An 18,751-nucleotide genomic window follows, 5' to 3' on the forward strand; every position below is an offset into this window, starting at 1 on the left:
TCAATATTTTGTGTGGCCCCCATTATTTTCCAGCACTTCCCTAAACCTCTTGGGCATGGAGTTCACCAGAGCTTCACTGGTTGCCACTGGTGTCCTCTTCCACTTTACCATGATGACATCACCGAGCTGGTGGATGTTAGAGACCTTGCGCTCCCCCACCTTCCGTTTGAGGATGTCCCACAGATGCTCAATAGGGTTTAGGTCTGGAGATATGCATGGCCAGTCCATCACCTTTCCCCTCAGCTTCTTTAGCAAGGCAGTGGTCATCTTGGAGGTATGTTTGGGGTCGTTATCATGTTGGAATACTGCCCTGCGGCCCAGTTTCCAAATGGAGGGGATCATGCTTCAGTATGTCATAGTAAATGTTGGAATTCATGGTTCCCTCAATGAATTGTAGCTCCCCAGTACCGGCAGCACTCATGCAGAACCAGACACTTGTCTTTGTACTTCTCACCTGGTTGCCGCCACACACACTTGACACCATCTGAACCAAATTAGTTTATCTTGGTCTCATCAGACCACAGGACATGGTTCCAGTTATCCATGTCCTTAGTCTGCTTGTTTTCAGCAAACTGTTTGCAGGCTTTCTTGTGTATCATCTTTAGAAAAGGCTTCCTTCTGGGACTACAGCCATGCAGACCAATTTGATGCAGTCTGCGGCGTATGGTCCGAGCACTGACAGGCTGACCCCGCACACCTTCAACTTCTGCATCAATGCTGGCAGCACTCATACGTGTATTTCCCAAAGACAACCTCTGGATATGATGCTGAGCACGTGCACTCAACTTTTTTGGTTGACCATGGCGAGGCCTGTTCTGAGTGGAACCTGTCCTGTGAAACCACTGTATGGTCTTGCCCACCGTGCTGCAGCTCAGTTTCAGGGTCTTGGCAATCTTCTTATAGCCTAGGCCATCTTTATGTAGAGCAACAATTCTTTTTTTCAGATCCTCAGAGAGTTCTTTGCCATGAGGTGCGAACTTCCAATGACCAGTATGAGAGAGTGTGAGAGCGATAACACCAAATTTAACACATTCACACCTGAGACCTTGTAACACTAACAAGTCACATGACACTGGGGAGGGAAAATGGCTAATTGGGCCCAATTTGGTTATATATATATATATATATATATATATATATATATATATATATATATAATGTGCTAGATAGCGCACTCCCACTCGCCTTGGAGTAAAGTACCAGGGTGCAGAAAATTTACACACAACAAGAAATACAATCATCACACTCTCTGGATTTAAAGCACAGGAACCTTTATTCTGTAATGTATGTATATAAATATATATATATATATATATATATATATATATATATATATATAAATATGTATTAAAGAATTAATAGAACATATTCTGCTATCTGAAGAACATTGGAATGTGAAATGAAAATGAAATTAATATTTCATGTCGGGTTAGCACACTTGAGAAAACGCAATCGTTCCCCCCCCCCCCCACTTTTTGTGCTCGGTTGAGGTCTATGGGGAAATATGCTAATGAGATCACGATATTGTAACAGACTTCTGCATGCGTCGTTAGCACGCAAGCAAAAACTTTTTATTTTGAATTTTTAATATGTGCGGTATCGGACGTGCGCAAAAACTCAGTCGAGTGAAATAATTAGAACTCCACTTGTAATATAGCCCTTCCGAAGTGAGGGAAGCATTGGTGACACATCCTATGTAGACTTCTTTCTGTGCAGCCTTGTTGCCATAAAAATAGTCAAATTGGTACTGCAGAGCCTTCAGCTAGTTATTCAAATTGATGATCTCCATGGAATGAGAGTTCAGGCCTTTCACACAGATGTTCTGCACCTTGTTTCCACTCTCCATGCATGGCCTTAGGCGGACTACAACCCGCACACGAGTAGGAGAAGGTTTCTTGTGCCCACCATGTTGTTTCATAATACTTACACTCTGTGCCATGTTAAGCAGCTTCTTTTCTGCTGGCACACAGTCTTTTGGTGAGCCCGATTCTGCTGCTCCCTATCCTGGCGCTCCCTACTGGACACCACCACCGCTGAATCTTCTGGGGCAAGAGAGATCCCTGCGCTTCCTGCTGGACACCACACTGCTTGTATATCACAGCACACAAGGAGATCCCTGCGCTTCCTACTGGACACCACACTGCTTGTATATCACAGCACACAAGGATATCCCCGCGCTTCATACTGGACACCACACTGCTTGTATATTACAGCACACAAGGAGATCCCTGCGCTTCCTACTGGACACCACACTGCTTGTATATTACAGCACACAAGGAGATCCCCGCGCTTCCTACTGGACACCACACTGCTTGTATATCACAGCACACAAGGAGATCCCCACGCTTCCTACTGGACACCACACTGCTTGTATATCACAGCACACAAGGAGATCCCCACGCTTCCTACTGGACACCACACTGCTTGTATATCACAGCACACAAGGAGATCCCCGCGCTTCCTACTGGACACCACACTGCTTGTATATCACAGCACACAAGGAGATCCCCGTTCTCCACTGCTTAATCTTCAGGGCCCAAAGGTCATTGCACTCCCTGCAGCACACCCGACCCTTAACAATTTTACATCTTCAGATACATCTTTATTAAAAATTTAGATTTAAACGTTTATGATTCTGATCTAGCATGCAATTTTACTAACTTTCCAATTTACTTTTATTATTACATTCTTTTTTTTTCTTGGTATCTTTTTTTTCTAATAGTTTTTTTATTGAGGTTTCAAAGTGTGGCAAACCAATATTATGCTTTTATAGTATTCAACCATTTTACAATACACAAAGTGTGCAAAAAAGAAATAAAAGCAATTCTAATATACAGAGAGTCAATTGCATGCCAGTCACAGTGTAAACCTTCTAGGATACTCAGGAAGTCACTCTTGGGCCTCATACTGAAACAAGACAAAGTTTACAATGGAAGGTATCCTGAATGAAAGAAGGCCTCTCAAGGGTCTTTTCTCCCCATATATTTAGTTTTAGGTACTAAAAAGGAGCGACTTTTTATAGGGTTAAGTGGAACATAGATGTGCTTACTCTAAACAAATAATATAGATATGTATTTTAGAAAAGATTAATATGCACCTGAAATATCCTGAGCTCTAAGTTATGAGTTCTCTTAAAAGGACATAATACTCATATGCTAAATCACTTAAAACTGATGCAGCATAAATGTAAAAAGCTGACTAGAAAATATCACCTGAACATCTTTATGTAAAAAAGGAAGATATTTTACCTCACAATTTCCTCAGCTCACCAGAGTAAGTTCTGTATAAAACGTTATTCTTCAGCTGCTGTCCAGCTGCAAGTAAAAAAAAATTAACTGCAGCCAATCAGCACCAACAGTGCTGAGGTCATGAACTCTTTTACTGTGATCTCATGAGATTTCACTTAACTCTCATGAGATTTCATAGTAAACTTCCTTAAATTGAATAGGGAAATAACGTGAGTGTGCACAAGGCTCACTCCCTTGCCGGTCCCGGGACAGGCATACTGATTTGCTGCTTAAAGACCTTTACAATGGGGTATGAATACTTAAGGACATTTTAAGGTAAAATATCTTTCTTTTTTACCTAGAGATGTTCAGGTGATATTTTCTAGTCAGCTTTTTACGATCCAGTAGGGTAATACTTGGAGACTCCTAATATAGGGTTCAATTTCTTTTCTATTTTAAAAAAATAGTTTGAACATATCACATAATTACACGAGGATATCTATGAATTAATCATAAAATTATAACAGTGGACAAGCATAACAGTGTATAGGCTATACTGGAAGTGCCTTAAACATAATAAATGATAAACATTATAAGAAAATATCCCCGGACTTCCGGTGGGTGGGCATTGAGAAAGGCGCTGCCCTCCCGAAAATAGCGGTTAGCCGTGATTTAAGAGCCCAAGAAATCCAGATCTCCTTGGTGGGGAAACTCATTACCCTCATCCGGAGTAAAAAGGACAGGAGCCTGAACATCGGCTCCCCTGCTGTGAAGCTGCAAAAAATTGAGACTGAGGCGCGAAACGGGAGCATGCCAACACCCCAAGCAGAGACCAGGCCTGATAGCCGGCTGCCCGCCCTCCTCCAGACAGAAATCGGCATTGACGCCTTGGTGAGTGGAGCTGCTCGCACACATCACCTCATAGGGGTGCCAGAAAAGTGGACCACCGCTAATAAGCAGATACGACTACACTACCACGTGGCCCTCTGTAAAAAAAAAAAAAAAAAAGCTCATACCATCCTTTAAGCCTACATAGAGAGGGGCCCTAAGATGCACACACATAGCTGCAAAGGACAAGATATTATCCAAGCAAACAGAAAGTAAAGCAAGAGGTTTTAAACACAGGAAAAAGTCCAGGGCTGAAAAATCCTAAAACAAACAGATTAGCAGCAATACATTTTTCCCTGGTACACACTGAAACAGAGGTGGTAAAACCTGTACAACTAGCCAAATCCTACTTATATTTCTTCACAACATACACATGATGCCTCAACATGAGTGAGTAACCTTGGGTCCCCCATAATCTTACCCCTCACTAATTCTCCCTCAGTCCAACTACACTAACAGAACAGATCTAGAGTATACGTTTCTGCTTCCACACAGCTCGTATCCTGCATGCAAAAATACTACACCCCCTATATTAAAAAAAACCTGACAAAATGTCTGGAAAACAGAGGCAACAAGATAAAAGAAACAAGCACCAAGGAGAAATCCATTCAGCTCCAGGTGGTGCATTAGAAGACGCAGACAACTCCCAGAATGACACCCACCCAATTGTCTCACAGCTTTCGGCACTTTTCCTACCGAAAATGGACCAACTTCAAATGGGTCTAGATGCCCTAACTTCGGATTTCTAAGCATTCTCCACTAGGCTGGCAGTAGTAGAACAAAAAGTAGAAGAAAATGAAACACAGACTAGGGAATCCACAGCAAATATCAAACAGCTGCAGAGACAAAATAAAAGATGGATGACCTGGAAAACTTGCTCATATTTACCTTTATATGGGCAAAAAAGAAGCATAGAATCAAACGCACAAGAATGACTAGCTCGGTAGGTGCGGGGGGGATGGCTGTGCCTGATGTAGAGTTGTATAGCTGGGCAACTCAAGCAAACTATGTACTAGACTGGCTGACAGGCCAAGAACATTTTACCATACCAGATTTAGAACAGCAATGTTCCAATGTTTCCATACATGAGCGCTACTAAAGAAGACAAATATCTTGCAAAATCATTGTTACTCCAACAACCGACACACGCCTTGAGGAAAATCTGTTACAAACTATACAACATACCACGCAACCACCACTTTGCATATTTACAAGCAAAGCACTACGTGAACGAGTTGCTGAGTTCCAAAAAACTACCAACAAAGGATAGTAGCCTTATTCATGTGATCAATGTATACATGTAGGGAAGCAAATCAATCTCACCAATCTATAAATCGCTAATAGCCATTGACAATGCATTTACATTGCAACATATCAAAGAAAAATGGACAAATGCATTGGACACGGACATCTCCACTACATTAATACAACGCAGTATATCAAAAGTGTGAAAGGCCACACTTTGCGATGATGGGATCATATCAGGGGGGGGTGCCTATGATGCTAGGCACGCCCTCAGCCCACAATCCCATTCAGAAAGTGGCTTTGGCTTCAGTACAGCCAAACGGCTATGACGTTCTATGCCGTCCTAACACCTCTCTATTGGCCTATTTCTAAGACAAGGGAAGTGATTCTAAGTTCTAAAGCACTACAGATGCGGTACCTATGGACCCATTAGATAGTAACTTAAAGGAATATGAAAACCAAAAATATTATTTTGTGATTCAGACAGAGCATACAGTGTAAAAAAGTTTCCAATTTGCTTCTATTATCAAATTTGCTTAATTCCCATGATATTCTTTGTTGAAGAGATACCTAGGTAGGCATCTGGAGCACTAAATGGCAGGAAATAGTGCTGCTATCTAGTGCTCTTGCAAATAAATAACATTCTACTACGGGACACATGCTTACTTCTGAGCTTACTTTCCTACTTTTCAACAAAAGATACCAAGAGAACAAAGAAAATGTGATAATAGAAATAAATTAGAAATTTGTTTAAAATTTCATGTTCTATCTGAACCATGAAAAAAAAAAATGTTTTGAGTTTCATAATCCTTGGTTAACCCTATTCTAAAAATCTACCAACTGTTTTATAATAATAATTGTATTCCAATGCTGAAGGTTTATATTTCAGCTGGAAAGGAGCTGATGTTTTACATCTTAGATATGATATTTAAGGACATTGGTCTCCAAGGGGAAAGAGAATTCATCTCCAGTAGTTTTTAGGGTGGTCTGAAAATATTTAAAGTAATATCAACCATTTCACCATGAAACTCATGAAATTTATGTCCAGGAGAATAGTATGGATGGCTCTAAGCTGTAGGTGACTACTGGAGGTATAATAAGATTAATTTGTTTCCTTTTGAGATAAAAAAATAGATGTAGATCACATCATGAAATTGCCATTTGACAACACTGCTCTATACACTGTACCTTTTCAGTATGAGTCACATTCTGATCTGACTGATATAGCTTGTTCTGAAGCTGTGATATTTCATTCCTCATGTCCGAGATAATCTCATCTTTTCTCTTGCATTCTGCCTCATACCTCGAGAGTCGGTTTATCTCTTCTCCTAACTTCAGCAAACTCCTTTCCTGTGGGGAAAAAAAGAATATTTCAAGGATTTTTTAGATTACAACAATGCAAGAAAATGGAAAGAGAACGCTCTTGTGTTGGTTCAATATATTCCTATTAAAAGGGACATTAAACACTAAACAAATAGCTATAATAATGTATTCAAAGCAAAAATTAGCCAGAGAATAATATGCAAATGCATTTTTTTTAATGATATTAGTTGTTGAGATATTAGGGTATATTTACCAAGCAGCGGATGCTGCTTATTCCGTGCGAACCTTCCAGCTCGCCGGAAACAGAAGTTTAGAAGCAGCGGTCTTAAGACCGTTGCTCCTTAACTCGTCCGTAACCTTTTAGGTGATGGATTGCAATCATCGCGATCAGATAAGATCGTGATGATTGGCACTCCGTGCTAGTGGCCGATTGACCGCGAATGCGCAGGGGGCGGCATTGGTGAAATGCTAGTGCAATGTTATACGCTGTCTCCATTTAGCGATGTCGGGCAGATATGATTCACTACAGTCGGCCAATTGATAATTCAGCCTCATTAAAGTGATAAGTTTTAGGAAACAGACAAACTATGCTGTATGTACTAAATGTAAAATGTGAAATACTTGATTTAGTATGTACATATATTAACAATGGGATCCTACTTAGTGTTTAGTATTTTCCACAGTAACTTATTCAGTATCTATTGTTAGGTGAAATTTATTTATGAGGTTTCATTCATTTTTCTACATCAGTTATCGAAATTCAAAATCCTCTTCCATTTGAAGTTTTTCCTTCTAAAAATAGTAGGAAGAGGTAAACACATATAAGTAAATGTATTACAAACATGTCTAAAATTTATGAATACCAGTATTCTGTAGTATGTACCAATAATGCCTAAGTCCAAAATGGTTTTAAAAGTACAGCTCCTTTAAATGATTGTGAAGAGTTAAATTAAGGCTGTATTTAAAATATTGAGTAACATGCACTAACAGTCTATGAGTAAGCACCACTAGGGGGTGCAAAACGCGTTAGTCAGTTTTTTTGGCTGCCTGGCCATACTGTCTTTTCACTTTTTGTTTATTTATTTGTATAAATAAACATTTTCTGTTGTGTGCATACTAGAACTGTGTATTTCCTGGTGTTCTTATTGGACTTTTTTGGCAGGGTGATCCAACACTTTTCTACACACAGCCTGTTTTCTTTAGCTTGGAGCACACATATGCTGTAGGTTTCCCTAGGTTCACCTTGCTCCATATCAATCAATCAATCAATCATATCAATCTACAGCTAGGTTTTTAATAGTTACTCTTGAACTCTCACTATCTGGCATTTATTTATTTTAGATCTGGTAAATCATTTCTCAGAAAAGATACACTATTTGATCCAAAAGATTAATCTTGTTGTCTATGTCTCTGTTGATGCTTTTAAAATAACTACAACGTTTTAGAAAAATGGTCTGCATATAATTGGCCTAGCCATAAATATATATGGATTTCTTTTCAACTTAAAATGCTTTTCAGCACATTTTTTTTCCAAAGTTGGATTATTGTGTTTAATATTTTTTTTTCAACCTCAAATTGTATTTAATAATTGAATGCTATTATTTTGCAATTTATAAAGACAAATTGTTTTTTTCTCCCATTTTGTTTCAAAAGTTGGATTATTGTGTTTAATATTTTTTTTCAACCTCAAATTGTATTTAATAATTGAATGCTATTATTGTGCAAATTATAAAGACAAATTGTGTTCCCAATGATATATTTTACTTCATGGAGTGTACCAAATTGTTTAAAAATAGTAACATTAATTTTATTTTGTTATTTAACCACCATATATACTGAAAATATGAAAACTAAAGTATTCTCTATAGAAAAAACATGTAAACAAGAGGCATAAAACAACCTTCAAGTGGGAGACGAGAGAGATAGGTACTAACATTTTCTTTTTTAATTACTCTAATATTAGCCATTGTGTATAGAAAGAGATAGATAGAGAGAGAAAGAAAGAGAGGATGTGTATAAAGAGAGTGTTAACATTAAGAGGTCTGCTCTTCCTGCAAACTCAGCCCATTTAAATGGGCTTGTATTTGCAAACAAAGGGTTGACATTTCAATGGGTAAAAACAGCTATTTTATATACAGAAAAAAGATAAAGGAACAATATCCCATACATTTAATACTCTGCAGCTGGTATAACAAGTTACTGACAATTAATATTTTAATAAATGATTAAAGTAATATCAGAGATGATTAAATTGTTTTACTGTTAACCTGTTTTGTGTATAATAAAGTGAGTTTTTATAGAAAGGTTTTAAACTGACAATAAAGTTATTTGAAAATCACCTGTGTGTAATAAATAAATGCAGATTTCAGAATTGTTAAAGTGACACATTACTCAAAAATTTTCTATATTTTATATGAAAAAGCAGCAGTTAAATGTGTAAAAAATATTATTTTCATTAAAAAAGTTAACGGACAGTAATTTTTATTTAACTGCATGTAATAGACACTACTATAAATAAAAATATGCACAGATACTGATCTAAAAATCCAGTATAAAACCTTTTAATAATGTACTTAGAAGTTCCCAATTTAGCACTGTTGATGAGGTTAGGCTGGGACACCCAGTGAAAAGGGCCAAGAAAGCAGGAAGAGCAGACCCCACCCCTGCATATGAGAAGACCCATTACACAAACAGGAGCAAGCAGGAATCTGTAGACTTTAGTCTACATCTGATACTTTGGGGCTTGGTTAGGATTCTGAAAATCAGCACAATGTATTTTTAAAAAATAAGCAAAACAACAAACACTCGCAGATAGGCTATATAAATGGATCTTCTGCAAAACATTTATGCAAAGAAAAATCTAGTGTACAATGTTTCTTTAAGTAAAACGCCTAGATTACGAGTTTTGCGCTATAGAAGGTGTGAAACGAATGCAACAAAAGTTGCGTTATTTCACCCCCATAGCGCTGCCATTACAAGTTTCTGAAAAGCCTCCTTGTGCGTGCGATATGGTGGCGATAAGCTCCATACCGCACAAAATCTAAGGGCTGAGAATACGTGCTCGTGCACCCTTTCCCCATAGACATCAATGGGGAGAGCGTGTTAGAAAAAAACCTAACACCTGAAGCGCGGAATGAAAAGCTTCGTAACGCAACCCCATTGATGTCTATGGGGAAAAAATAGTTAAGTTTAAACCGAACACTCTAACATAAACCCCTAGTCTAAACACCGCTAATCTGTCGCCCCCGACATCGCTGGCACAAAAATAAAGTTATTAACCCCTAGTCTGCCGCCCCCGACATCGCCGACACCTAAATAAAGTATATTTCCTTACCTTTTCATGCAACATGGCAATATACCATGGTGTTTTTATTTCTATAGATGTCAGATAGGTTTGGCAATTTTGGATTCCATTACATAGCAATGGCCCCTCCACTGGTGTGTTACATTTGGGAAGATCCACAGAAGTATGAATGACTGGAAGTTTGTTGTCTACAAAAAAAAATGTTAGTACATGATTCTCACTCTCAACTCGACTCAACATTCACTGCAAACATATCCTATGGTCTGTACAGATTTTTGGTAATTCTGAGGTTAACTTTTCAAATGAAATATACCAGCAAGCGGAGCTCCCAAGTGTCTGATATTTTGAATAACATATAATATTTTTTCAATTGTCCCAATATTAACGAGAGCTTGTTCTACAAGGCCCAGATGTCACCATACCCCGTCCTTACCCCTCATTGTGCCACTAACTATTCACAACACAATTTGAGCCAAATTACGAGTGGTGCGCTAACAGTTGCATGTGAACAATATCGGGTTTATCACGGCTGTTTGCACACAATTGAATTTAACTTGTGTCAGGTTAGAGCGACCTCTAAGCAAAGGTTAACTGTTACACTCAAATAAAAGAATTGCACAAAACACATCAAAAATACATTTAAAAGTACAGTTAGACTTATAATAAAACCATCTAATAAAAATGATTACAAAGAAATTGCAATAAAAAGTTATAAAGGCTCAAAGATATGAGCTCAAGTGTTACAAAAAAAGGACTGCAAAGTGCTTTAACAGAAATACATACATGTGTCTAAATATTTATGTATATATATATATATATTTATATATATATATGTTCATACGTGTGTACATATGTATTTATATGTGTATATATGTATTTACAGTCACATATAAATACATAAATACATATGTATAAATATATAGACAAATACATTGGAGCCCTTTGCAGTCAAGTTGATGAAAACATGTAAAATCATATTTATGCAATATTAATATTTAATAAGGTGTTTTACTGTGTATTTTCTGTAAATATTTCACAATTAAATGTTCTTCACCTACATAAATTTGTATATATACAGTATCCCACAAAAGTGAGTACACCCCTCAAATTTTTGTAAATATTTTATTATATATTTTCATGTGACAACAGTGAAGAAATGACACTTTGCTACAATGTAAAGTAGTGAGTGTACAGCCTGTTTAACAGTGTAAATTTGCTGTCCCCTCAAAATAGCTCAACACACAGCCATTAATGTCTAAACCGTTGGCAACAAAAGTGAGTACACCCCTAAGTGGAAATGTCCAAATTGGGCCCAATTAGCCATTTCCCCTCCCCGGTGTCATGTGACCCATTAGTTTTACAAGGTCTCAGGTGTGAATGGGGAGGAGGTGTGTTAAATTTGGTGTTATCGCTCTCACACTCTCTCTTACTGGTCACTGGAATTTCAACAGGGCACCTCATGGCAAAGAACTCTCTGAGTATCTGAAAAAAAAGAATTGTTGCTCTACATAAAGATGGCCTAGGCTATAAGAAGATTGCTAAGACCCTGAAACTCAGAACAGGCCTCGCCATGGTCGACCAAAGAAGTTGAGTGCACGTGCTCAGCATCATATCCAGAGGTTGTCTTTGGGAAATAGACATGTGAGTGCTGCCAGCATTGCCGTAGAGGTTGAAGGGGTGGGGGGTCAGCCTGACAGTGCTCAAGCCACATGCCGCACACTGCATCAAATTGGTCAGCATGGCTGTTGTCCCAGAAGGAAGCCTCTTCTAAAGATGATGCACAAGAAAGCCTGCAAACAGTTTGCTGAGGACAAACAGACTAAGGACATGGATTATGGAACCATGTCCTGTGGTCCGATGAGACCAAGATAAACTTATTTGGTTCAGATGGTATCAAGCGTGTGTGGCGGCAAACAGGTGAAGAGTACAAAGACAAGTGTGTCTTGCCTACAGTCAAGCATGGTGGTGGGAGTGTCATGGTCTGGGCCTGCATGAGTGCTACTGGCACTGGGCAGCTACAGTTAATTGAGGGAACCATGTATGCCAACATGTACTGTGACATACTGAAGCAGAGCATAATCCCCTCCCTTTGGAGACTGGGCCGCAGGGCAGTATTCCAACATGATAACGACCCCAAACACACCATCAAGACGACCACTGCCTTTCTAAAGAAGCTGAGGGTAAAGGTGACGGACTGGCCAAGCATGTGTCCAGTCCTAAACCCTATTGAGCATCTGTGGGGCATTTTCAAACGGAAGGTGGGGGAGCGCAAGGTCTCTAACATCCACCAGCTCCATCATGGAGGAGTGGAAGAGGACTCCAGTGGCAACCTGTGAAGCTATGGTTAACTCCATGCCCAAAAGGGTTAAGGCAGTGCTGGAAAATAATGGTGGCCACACAAAATATTGACATTTTGGGCCCAATTTGGACATTTCTACTTAGGGGTGTACTCACTTTTGTTGTCAACAGTTTAGACATTAATGGCTGTGTGTTGAGTTATTTTGAGGGGACAGCAAATTTACACTGTTATACAGGCTGTACACTCACTACTTTACATTGTAGCAAAGTGTCACTTCTTTGGTGTTGTCACATGAAAAGATGCAATAAAATATTTACAAAAATGTGAGGTGTGTCCTCACTTTTGTGGGATACTGTATATATTTTAGAACATTGGAAACGTTAGCTTAATATTAACTTAAATTTTAGCTGGGTGGTCAGTAAAATCAGTTGGGTGGTGCACCCACTAAAAAGGCCCTGGAGAGAACACTGTATATATACTGTACATTTTAGTACAACACTTCTAAAGTGTAATGAAAGTAAAAACATTTCAAAATGGCACCTCATTTGAAAAGGCTGGGTACACCTGTCATATATTAATATATTATTTGTCCTAACTTACCTAATGGAGGTGTGTGCACTGTGATGTTGCTGGATTTATAGGGTCCAGGTGACATTCCATGGAATAAGTGCAAATTAGCGTTGTGAGAACCATTATTGTTATCAAACAAAAACATTGGACTGGATGAATAAACAGGTGACTAAAAGAAAAGAAAACAAGTATGAATAGAGTAATGCTATATGGTATTTACTAATCTTTAGGCTTTGTGACAAAAGAAGTCTTGTGCAGGGCAACATTACAAATAATAGGCTGGGTGTTTTAGAGACAAACAGGGCAAATTACTTATAATTAATACCTGGCAATTTAGACAATTGTTCTTGAACATATTGAATGTTCTCACAGATTGGTTACCTCTCTCCTGCCCCTCTGCATCAATGGTAAGGGAAAAAGGTCACAATAATGCAAAAACCGTATAAATTTTAGTATAACTATTGTTTTGTAAGCAATGCAGCATCTTAAAGTGATTGTAAACTTTAACTAATCAAATGCCATATATGTAATTTTTGCCATTAAAAAGTATAGGTGTACCTTTTTTAAGAAAACAATCTATCTGTGAAAAGGGTTAAATCCATGCCTATAATAATGTTTCTATTAAAATGTTATGCCGGCCCACTGGGATGAACTTTTTTTTAATAACCATTCCAATGAACATCCAATCAGTGTGTGTGTCATATGACACTCTTGAAATCCAGCCCTTTGAAAGCCCTTAGGAAGCCTATGTAAAGAGTGGGTAGGGCTGCTCTCTAAATCTTGTATTATAAAACTATTATACACTTTAAAAAATAATAATAATAATAATAATTATGCGGTTTTGCTTGTACACATATATTTTTAATTGCAACTTTCTTAAAATCTGAAATTTACCATCACTTTAAAGCAGGGCTCTTCAAACCACGGGTAAGGATCCATTACTGGGTCACAAAATCATGTTTACTAGGTTGACATTTGTGTGTGTGTGTATTGTAGGAGAGTGTGTGTGGTGTGTGTGTGTGTTTTGTATGAGAGAGAGTGTGTGTGTGTGGTATGTGTGTGTGTTGTATGAGTGTGTGTGTGTGTATTGTAGGAGAGTGTGTGTGGTATGTGTGTGTGTTTTGTATGAGAGAGAGTGTGTTTGTGTGTGTGTGTGGTATGTGTGTGTGTTGTATGAGTGTGTGTGTGTGTGTGTGTTGTATGAGATTGTGTGTGGCATGTGTATAATAACCTCCTCTTTCTAAGGCCAATTTAGAACAGATAAAAAATAAAAAAGTGCAAACAGTGGGCTACATTTATAGTTGCTCAGGAGGCTGATGAGAGGTATTATACAAGGCAAAATCATGTTTGAAATTCATTACTTCACGTATGTTTTTATTACTGGGTATTGCACCCAGTAACAGCTATAGTTGTATAAGGTACATGATATAGCCCAAATTTAACACAAAGAGGCATATTTAAAGGGACATTAAACACTAAATACACGCTAGATAGAATGATGCATTCAAAGAAAAGATTAGTCCATGACTAACACGTAGATGTATTTTTTAAAGTTTCATTAGTTGTTTAAAAAGTGACAAAATAAGTGTAAAGTTTTAGTGTCTATAAAACACTGGGAGCTGCCATGTTGTAACTTGTGTTACCTTCTCTGCTGTGGCCAATTAGAAACAGTTATAAATAGGTCACTAGAGTGTGCAGCCAATGGTTGTGCTGGATTTAACAGTTCTGCACTTCCATTTCTAACAGGAACTGAAAAGCTCACAATTTCAGAATGGAATTACAGGCAAAGAGGACAAAATAAATAATGAAAGTATATTGCAGAGTTGTTTTATATATACAATTTATAATTTTATATTACCATCTCAAAGTGTTTAATGTCCCTTTAAGAAATGTCTTGCAGACCTGATCCAACAGTGTGGATCAGGTCCCCAAGACATCGCTGTATGCGGAGAGCAATACGCTCTCCGCATTTAACATTGCACCAGCAGCTCGCAAGAGCTGCTGGTGCAACGCCGCCCCCTGCTGACTCGCGGCCAATGGGCCGCCAGCAGGGGGTGTCAATCAACCCGATCGTACTCGATCGGGTTGAATTGTTGCGATTCCTGTCCGCCTGCTCAGAGCAGGCGGACAGGGTTATGGAGCAGCGGTCTTTGGGACCGCTGCTTCATAACTGCTGTTTCTGGTGAGTCTGAAGACTCGCCAGAATCACGGGCCGTCAAGCTCCTTTGGAAGCTTGATAGATAGGCCCCATTGTACTAGCAAAGCAGAAAAGCAATGGTGGCATTAGTATACCTCCTAACATTTGTGGCTAGGTATTCTGGACTTTGGAGGGGAGCAGTGAGGCGTGTCTGGCTGGGCAGTGAACGTGTTTGGACAATTTGTGGGTGTAGCTGGGCAGTATATGTGCGGGTCTAAGGGATATTCTTCAAATAGGGACATATGGCTGTTTTAGAGGGACAGAGCTCAGCATTATGGACTTTCCCATTTAGATAGGGACACCTGGGAGGTTTGCATCTGCAACACTTCAGCCGGTCTATGTAAACGTTTGTAATAGTAAAATATTCACATATCTGTTTTGTTGTGGTAAAATAATCTGGCTGGTTAGAACAAAAGTAATTTCAACATTCTTGCAGATGTGAACTAGGGTCTGGCCGTTAATATTCTATGGTTGTCTAGAGATATGGTTGGGATTTGTCATCTACACTTTAGACCCAACATGCAAAGTTCATAAAGATTCTACTGCCCTTGTGAAGTGCACCATCTCATAGTTGTGTCTCGCTAATGTTAAACTTTATTTGTGAAGAAGATTACATTATTTATAGGAATGGGCGAATGTTTTGTAACATTCGAAAAATAAAACAAAATTTAATACATTTGTTCATTCTTTTTCTAATTTTGAAGGTTTGTAGATTTAATGTAATAGTATTTCTAATGCTTTCTTTAAATGCAATGTTCGATTTGAATGTTTCTAATTTGAATGTTGCATAATTTGAATCGAATTATGCAATATTCAAAATAGAAAAATTAGAATCAATATACAGGGTATTTGTAATAGTTTTTCTAAGTTTTTCTAATGCTCTCTTTAAATGTAATATTTATATTATACATTATTTGAAATAGAAAAAAATAATTGATATATTTGTAATAATATTTCGAATGCTCTCTTTAAATTAATATTCAAATGATGCATTATTAAAAATAGAAAAAATGTAATTGATATATTTTTTATCTATTATGTGTCAATTTACTAAATTCATTACCACCTGAACTATTGAACTTCTAAATAGTATTTGTTAAATCAAATAATAAATAAATAAATAAATAAATAAAAGTAACATTTGAAAACCGGAAATAACATTTGGTTACCAAATTTTAATGAATTTTCGTTCTTGTCAAGATTTGATTGATCACAGGACTATTTGTTCTACCAAACAAATTAAACTTTCACCACATTCGCCCATCCGTAGTTATTTATCAAGGAAAACAACAATTAATATATGTTACCCAGCTAATGACAATATTTACAGCTTCTATATTAATTGTGTTATGTAGAATTGTCTGTATTTATATTAAGAATAATTAAAACGTGTACCAGGTGCTGTTTCACATAAAATGAGAACCCAAACCAACAATGGAGTTTACTTGAATTTCGTAGGAATGTCCCATTTCGTCAGCTGATTTGCTGAATTTTTCTCTTCTGTTGTCTGTCTTAGGGATTCTCCATACTGCAGTCTGTGGCCTACGACTCCCCGACCAATGCAAATCCTGGGCTCCTTGCATCTTTAGAACAATCTCTTCTTTCATTTCAGCCAGAAAGCATGTCACTATTCAATCTCTTCAGCCTGTGTTGTATATGAGAAGATATAAATATTTTCTAAGTATTATCCGTCAACTTTATTTTAAAAGACATACAGTTTTGTTGGCAATCATTCAATAAATTAACATACTAGGAGAGTGTGAACATTTTAATGCATTAACACCATATTTTCTGCATTTGTTTGTCAACAGTTAATCTCCCCCGACCATTTGCCTTGAGGTGCTAATCATTAGTACTATGCATAGTTAATAATTTTATATTCAATGATCAAAGAGTTTCATGCCCTATTGCCCTTTAAGAACCTAATTATAGCACATCTAGGGGTAACATTTTATCATATGCATCTGATAGGCATAAATTAAAGAAAATTACATGTGTAATTAAAATTCTAAGTAGTCATTAATTAAAGAAAATTACATGTATAAAAAAAAATGCTAAATATGCAAAAACAAGTCATTAATCTATTTAACATATATCACTAATTTAAATAATTTATGATGACCATAGGTTTAAGAAATGTGTAGGCATATCAATTCTAAATAGACTTCCTTTTCAGTTATTTTTGGCTGGTCTAAACATCTATGACTTATTTCAATCAGCCAATCAGATTTTTCTACCTTAATTCCGATTGGCTGATAGAATCCTATCGGCCAATCTGAATTCGACGGACGCCATCTTGGATGACGTCATTTAAAGGTACCTCATTCCTCGTTCAGTCGTCGTGCCGGATGGATGCTCCACGGCAGAGGAGCGAAGAAAGAAGATTGAAGATGCCGCTTTGCTTGAAGACATCGCCGGATGGAAGAAGACTTCTCTGCCGCTTTCTTGAAGACATCGCCCGGATGGAAGAAGACTTCTTTGCTGCTTGATTGAAGACATCGCCGGGTGGAAGAAGACTTCTCTGCCGCTTGATTGAAGACAACGCCCGGATCGGATGAAGAGTTCTGCCCGGCTGGGTGAATACCAGGTAGGGAGATCTTCAGGGGGGTAGTGTTAGGTTTTTTTAAGGGGGGTTTGGGTGGGTTTAGAATAGGGGTATGTGGGTGGTGGGTTGTAAATGTTGGGGGGTGGTATTGTGTTTTTTTTTACAGGCAAAAAAGAGCTGTTTTCTTTGGGGCATGCCCCGCAAAAGGCCCTTTTAAGGGCTGGTAAGGTAAAAGAGCTGTTAACTTTTTAAATTTAGAATAGGGTAGGGAAGTTTTTTTATTTTGGGGGGCTTTATTATTTTATTAGGGGGCTTAGAATAGGTGTAATTAGCTTAAAAATCTTGTAATTTTTTTTATTTTTTGTAATTTAGTGTTTTTTGTTTTTTTTGTAATTTAGTTTAGTTTATTTAATTGTATTTTAGTTTAGATATTTGTAGTTTATTTAATTTATTGATAGTGTAGGTGTATTTGTAACTTTGGTTAGGATTTATTTTACAGGTAAAGTGGTAATTATTTTAACTAGGTAGCTATTAAATAGTTATTAACTATTTAATAGCTATTGTACCTAGTTAAAATAAATACCAAGTTACCTGTAAAATAAATATAAACCCTAAAATAGCTACAATGTAATTATTAATTACATTGTAGCTATCTTAGGGTTTATTTTATAGGTAAGTATTTAGATTTAAATAGGAATATTTTAATTAATAATATTAATATTAATTAGATTTATTTTAATAAGAATTTAGTTAGGGATGTTAGAGTTAGATAGGGTTATTATACTTAATATATATAAAATATAATAATGATATTAACTATATTAACCCTAATATAATTAGGGTTAATATAGTTAATATATATATATAATATAATAACTATATTAACTATATTAACCCTAATATAATTAGGGTTCATATAGTTAATATATATAATATAATAACTATATTAGAAAACAAAACAATCTGTAGATACAGAAAGGGGGATGGAGCGCAGCCAGGGGGAAAACACCAATCTAAGTGCAGATGATTTAAAACACTTAGCACTTTATTCACATAGATAACACATAAAAATGCACACTTACAGACTGAACCCTCAAACATATGAGGTATGTGTATACAGATTCATATAGTTGTCCACCATGCGAACAATACT

The 18,751-nt window shown here is 37.3% G+C and overlaps 1 protein-coding gene across 1 annotated transcript in view; it reads right to left on the minus strand.

The window, feature by feature from the left end:
- CCDC27 (coiled-coil domain containing 27) overlaps window positions 1–18,751 on the minus strand; it is a 91,400-nt gene that overhangs the window by 31,797 nt on the left and 40,852 nt on the right. The window contains exons 2-6 of the mRNA XM_053690955.1: window positions 16,499–16,698; window positions 16,361–16,414; window positions 12,887–13,025; window positions 10,018–10,175; window positions 6,549–6,710 (exon numbers count right to left, since the gene is read on the minus strand). Of these exons, the coding sequence (XP_053546930.1) occupies window positions 6,549–6,710; window positions 10,018–10,175; window positions 12,887–13,025; window positions 16,361–16,414; window positions 16,499–16,660 (675 nt within the window). The 5' untranslated portion in view covers window positions 16,661–16,698. The remainder of the gene's footprint in view (window positions 1–6,548; window positions 6,711–10,017; window positions 10,176–12,886; window positions 13,026–16,360; window positions 16,415–16,498; window positions 16,699–18,751) is intronic.

The sequence above is a fragment of the Bombina bombina genome, chromosome 8, assembly GCF_027579735.1.
Source record: "Bombina bombina isolate aBomBom1 chromosome 8, aBomBom1.pri, whole genome shotgun sequence".
In the NCBI taxonomy this organism is placed as follows: Eukaryota; Metazoa; Chordata; class Amphibia; order Anura; family Bombinatoridae; genus Bombina; species Bombina bombina.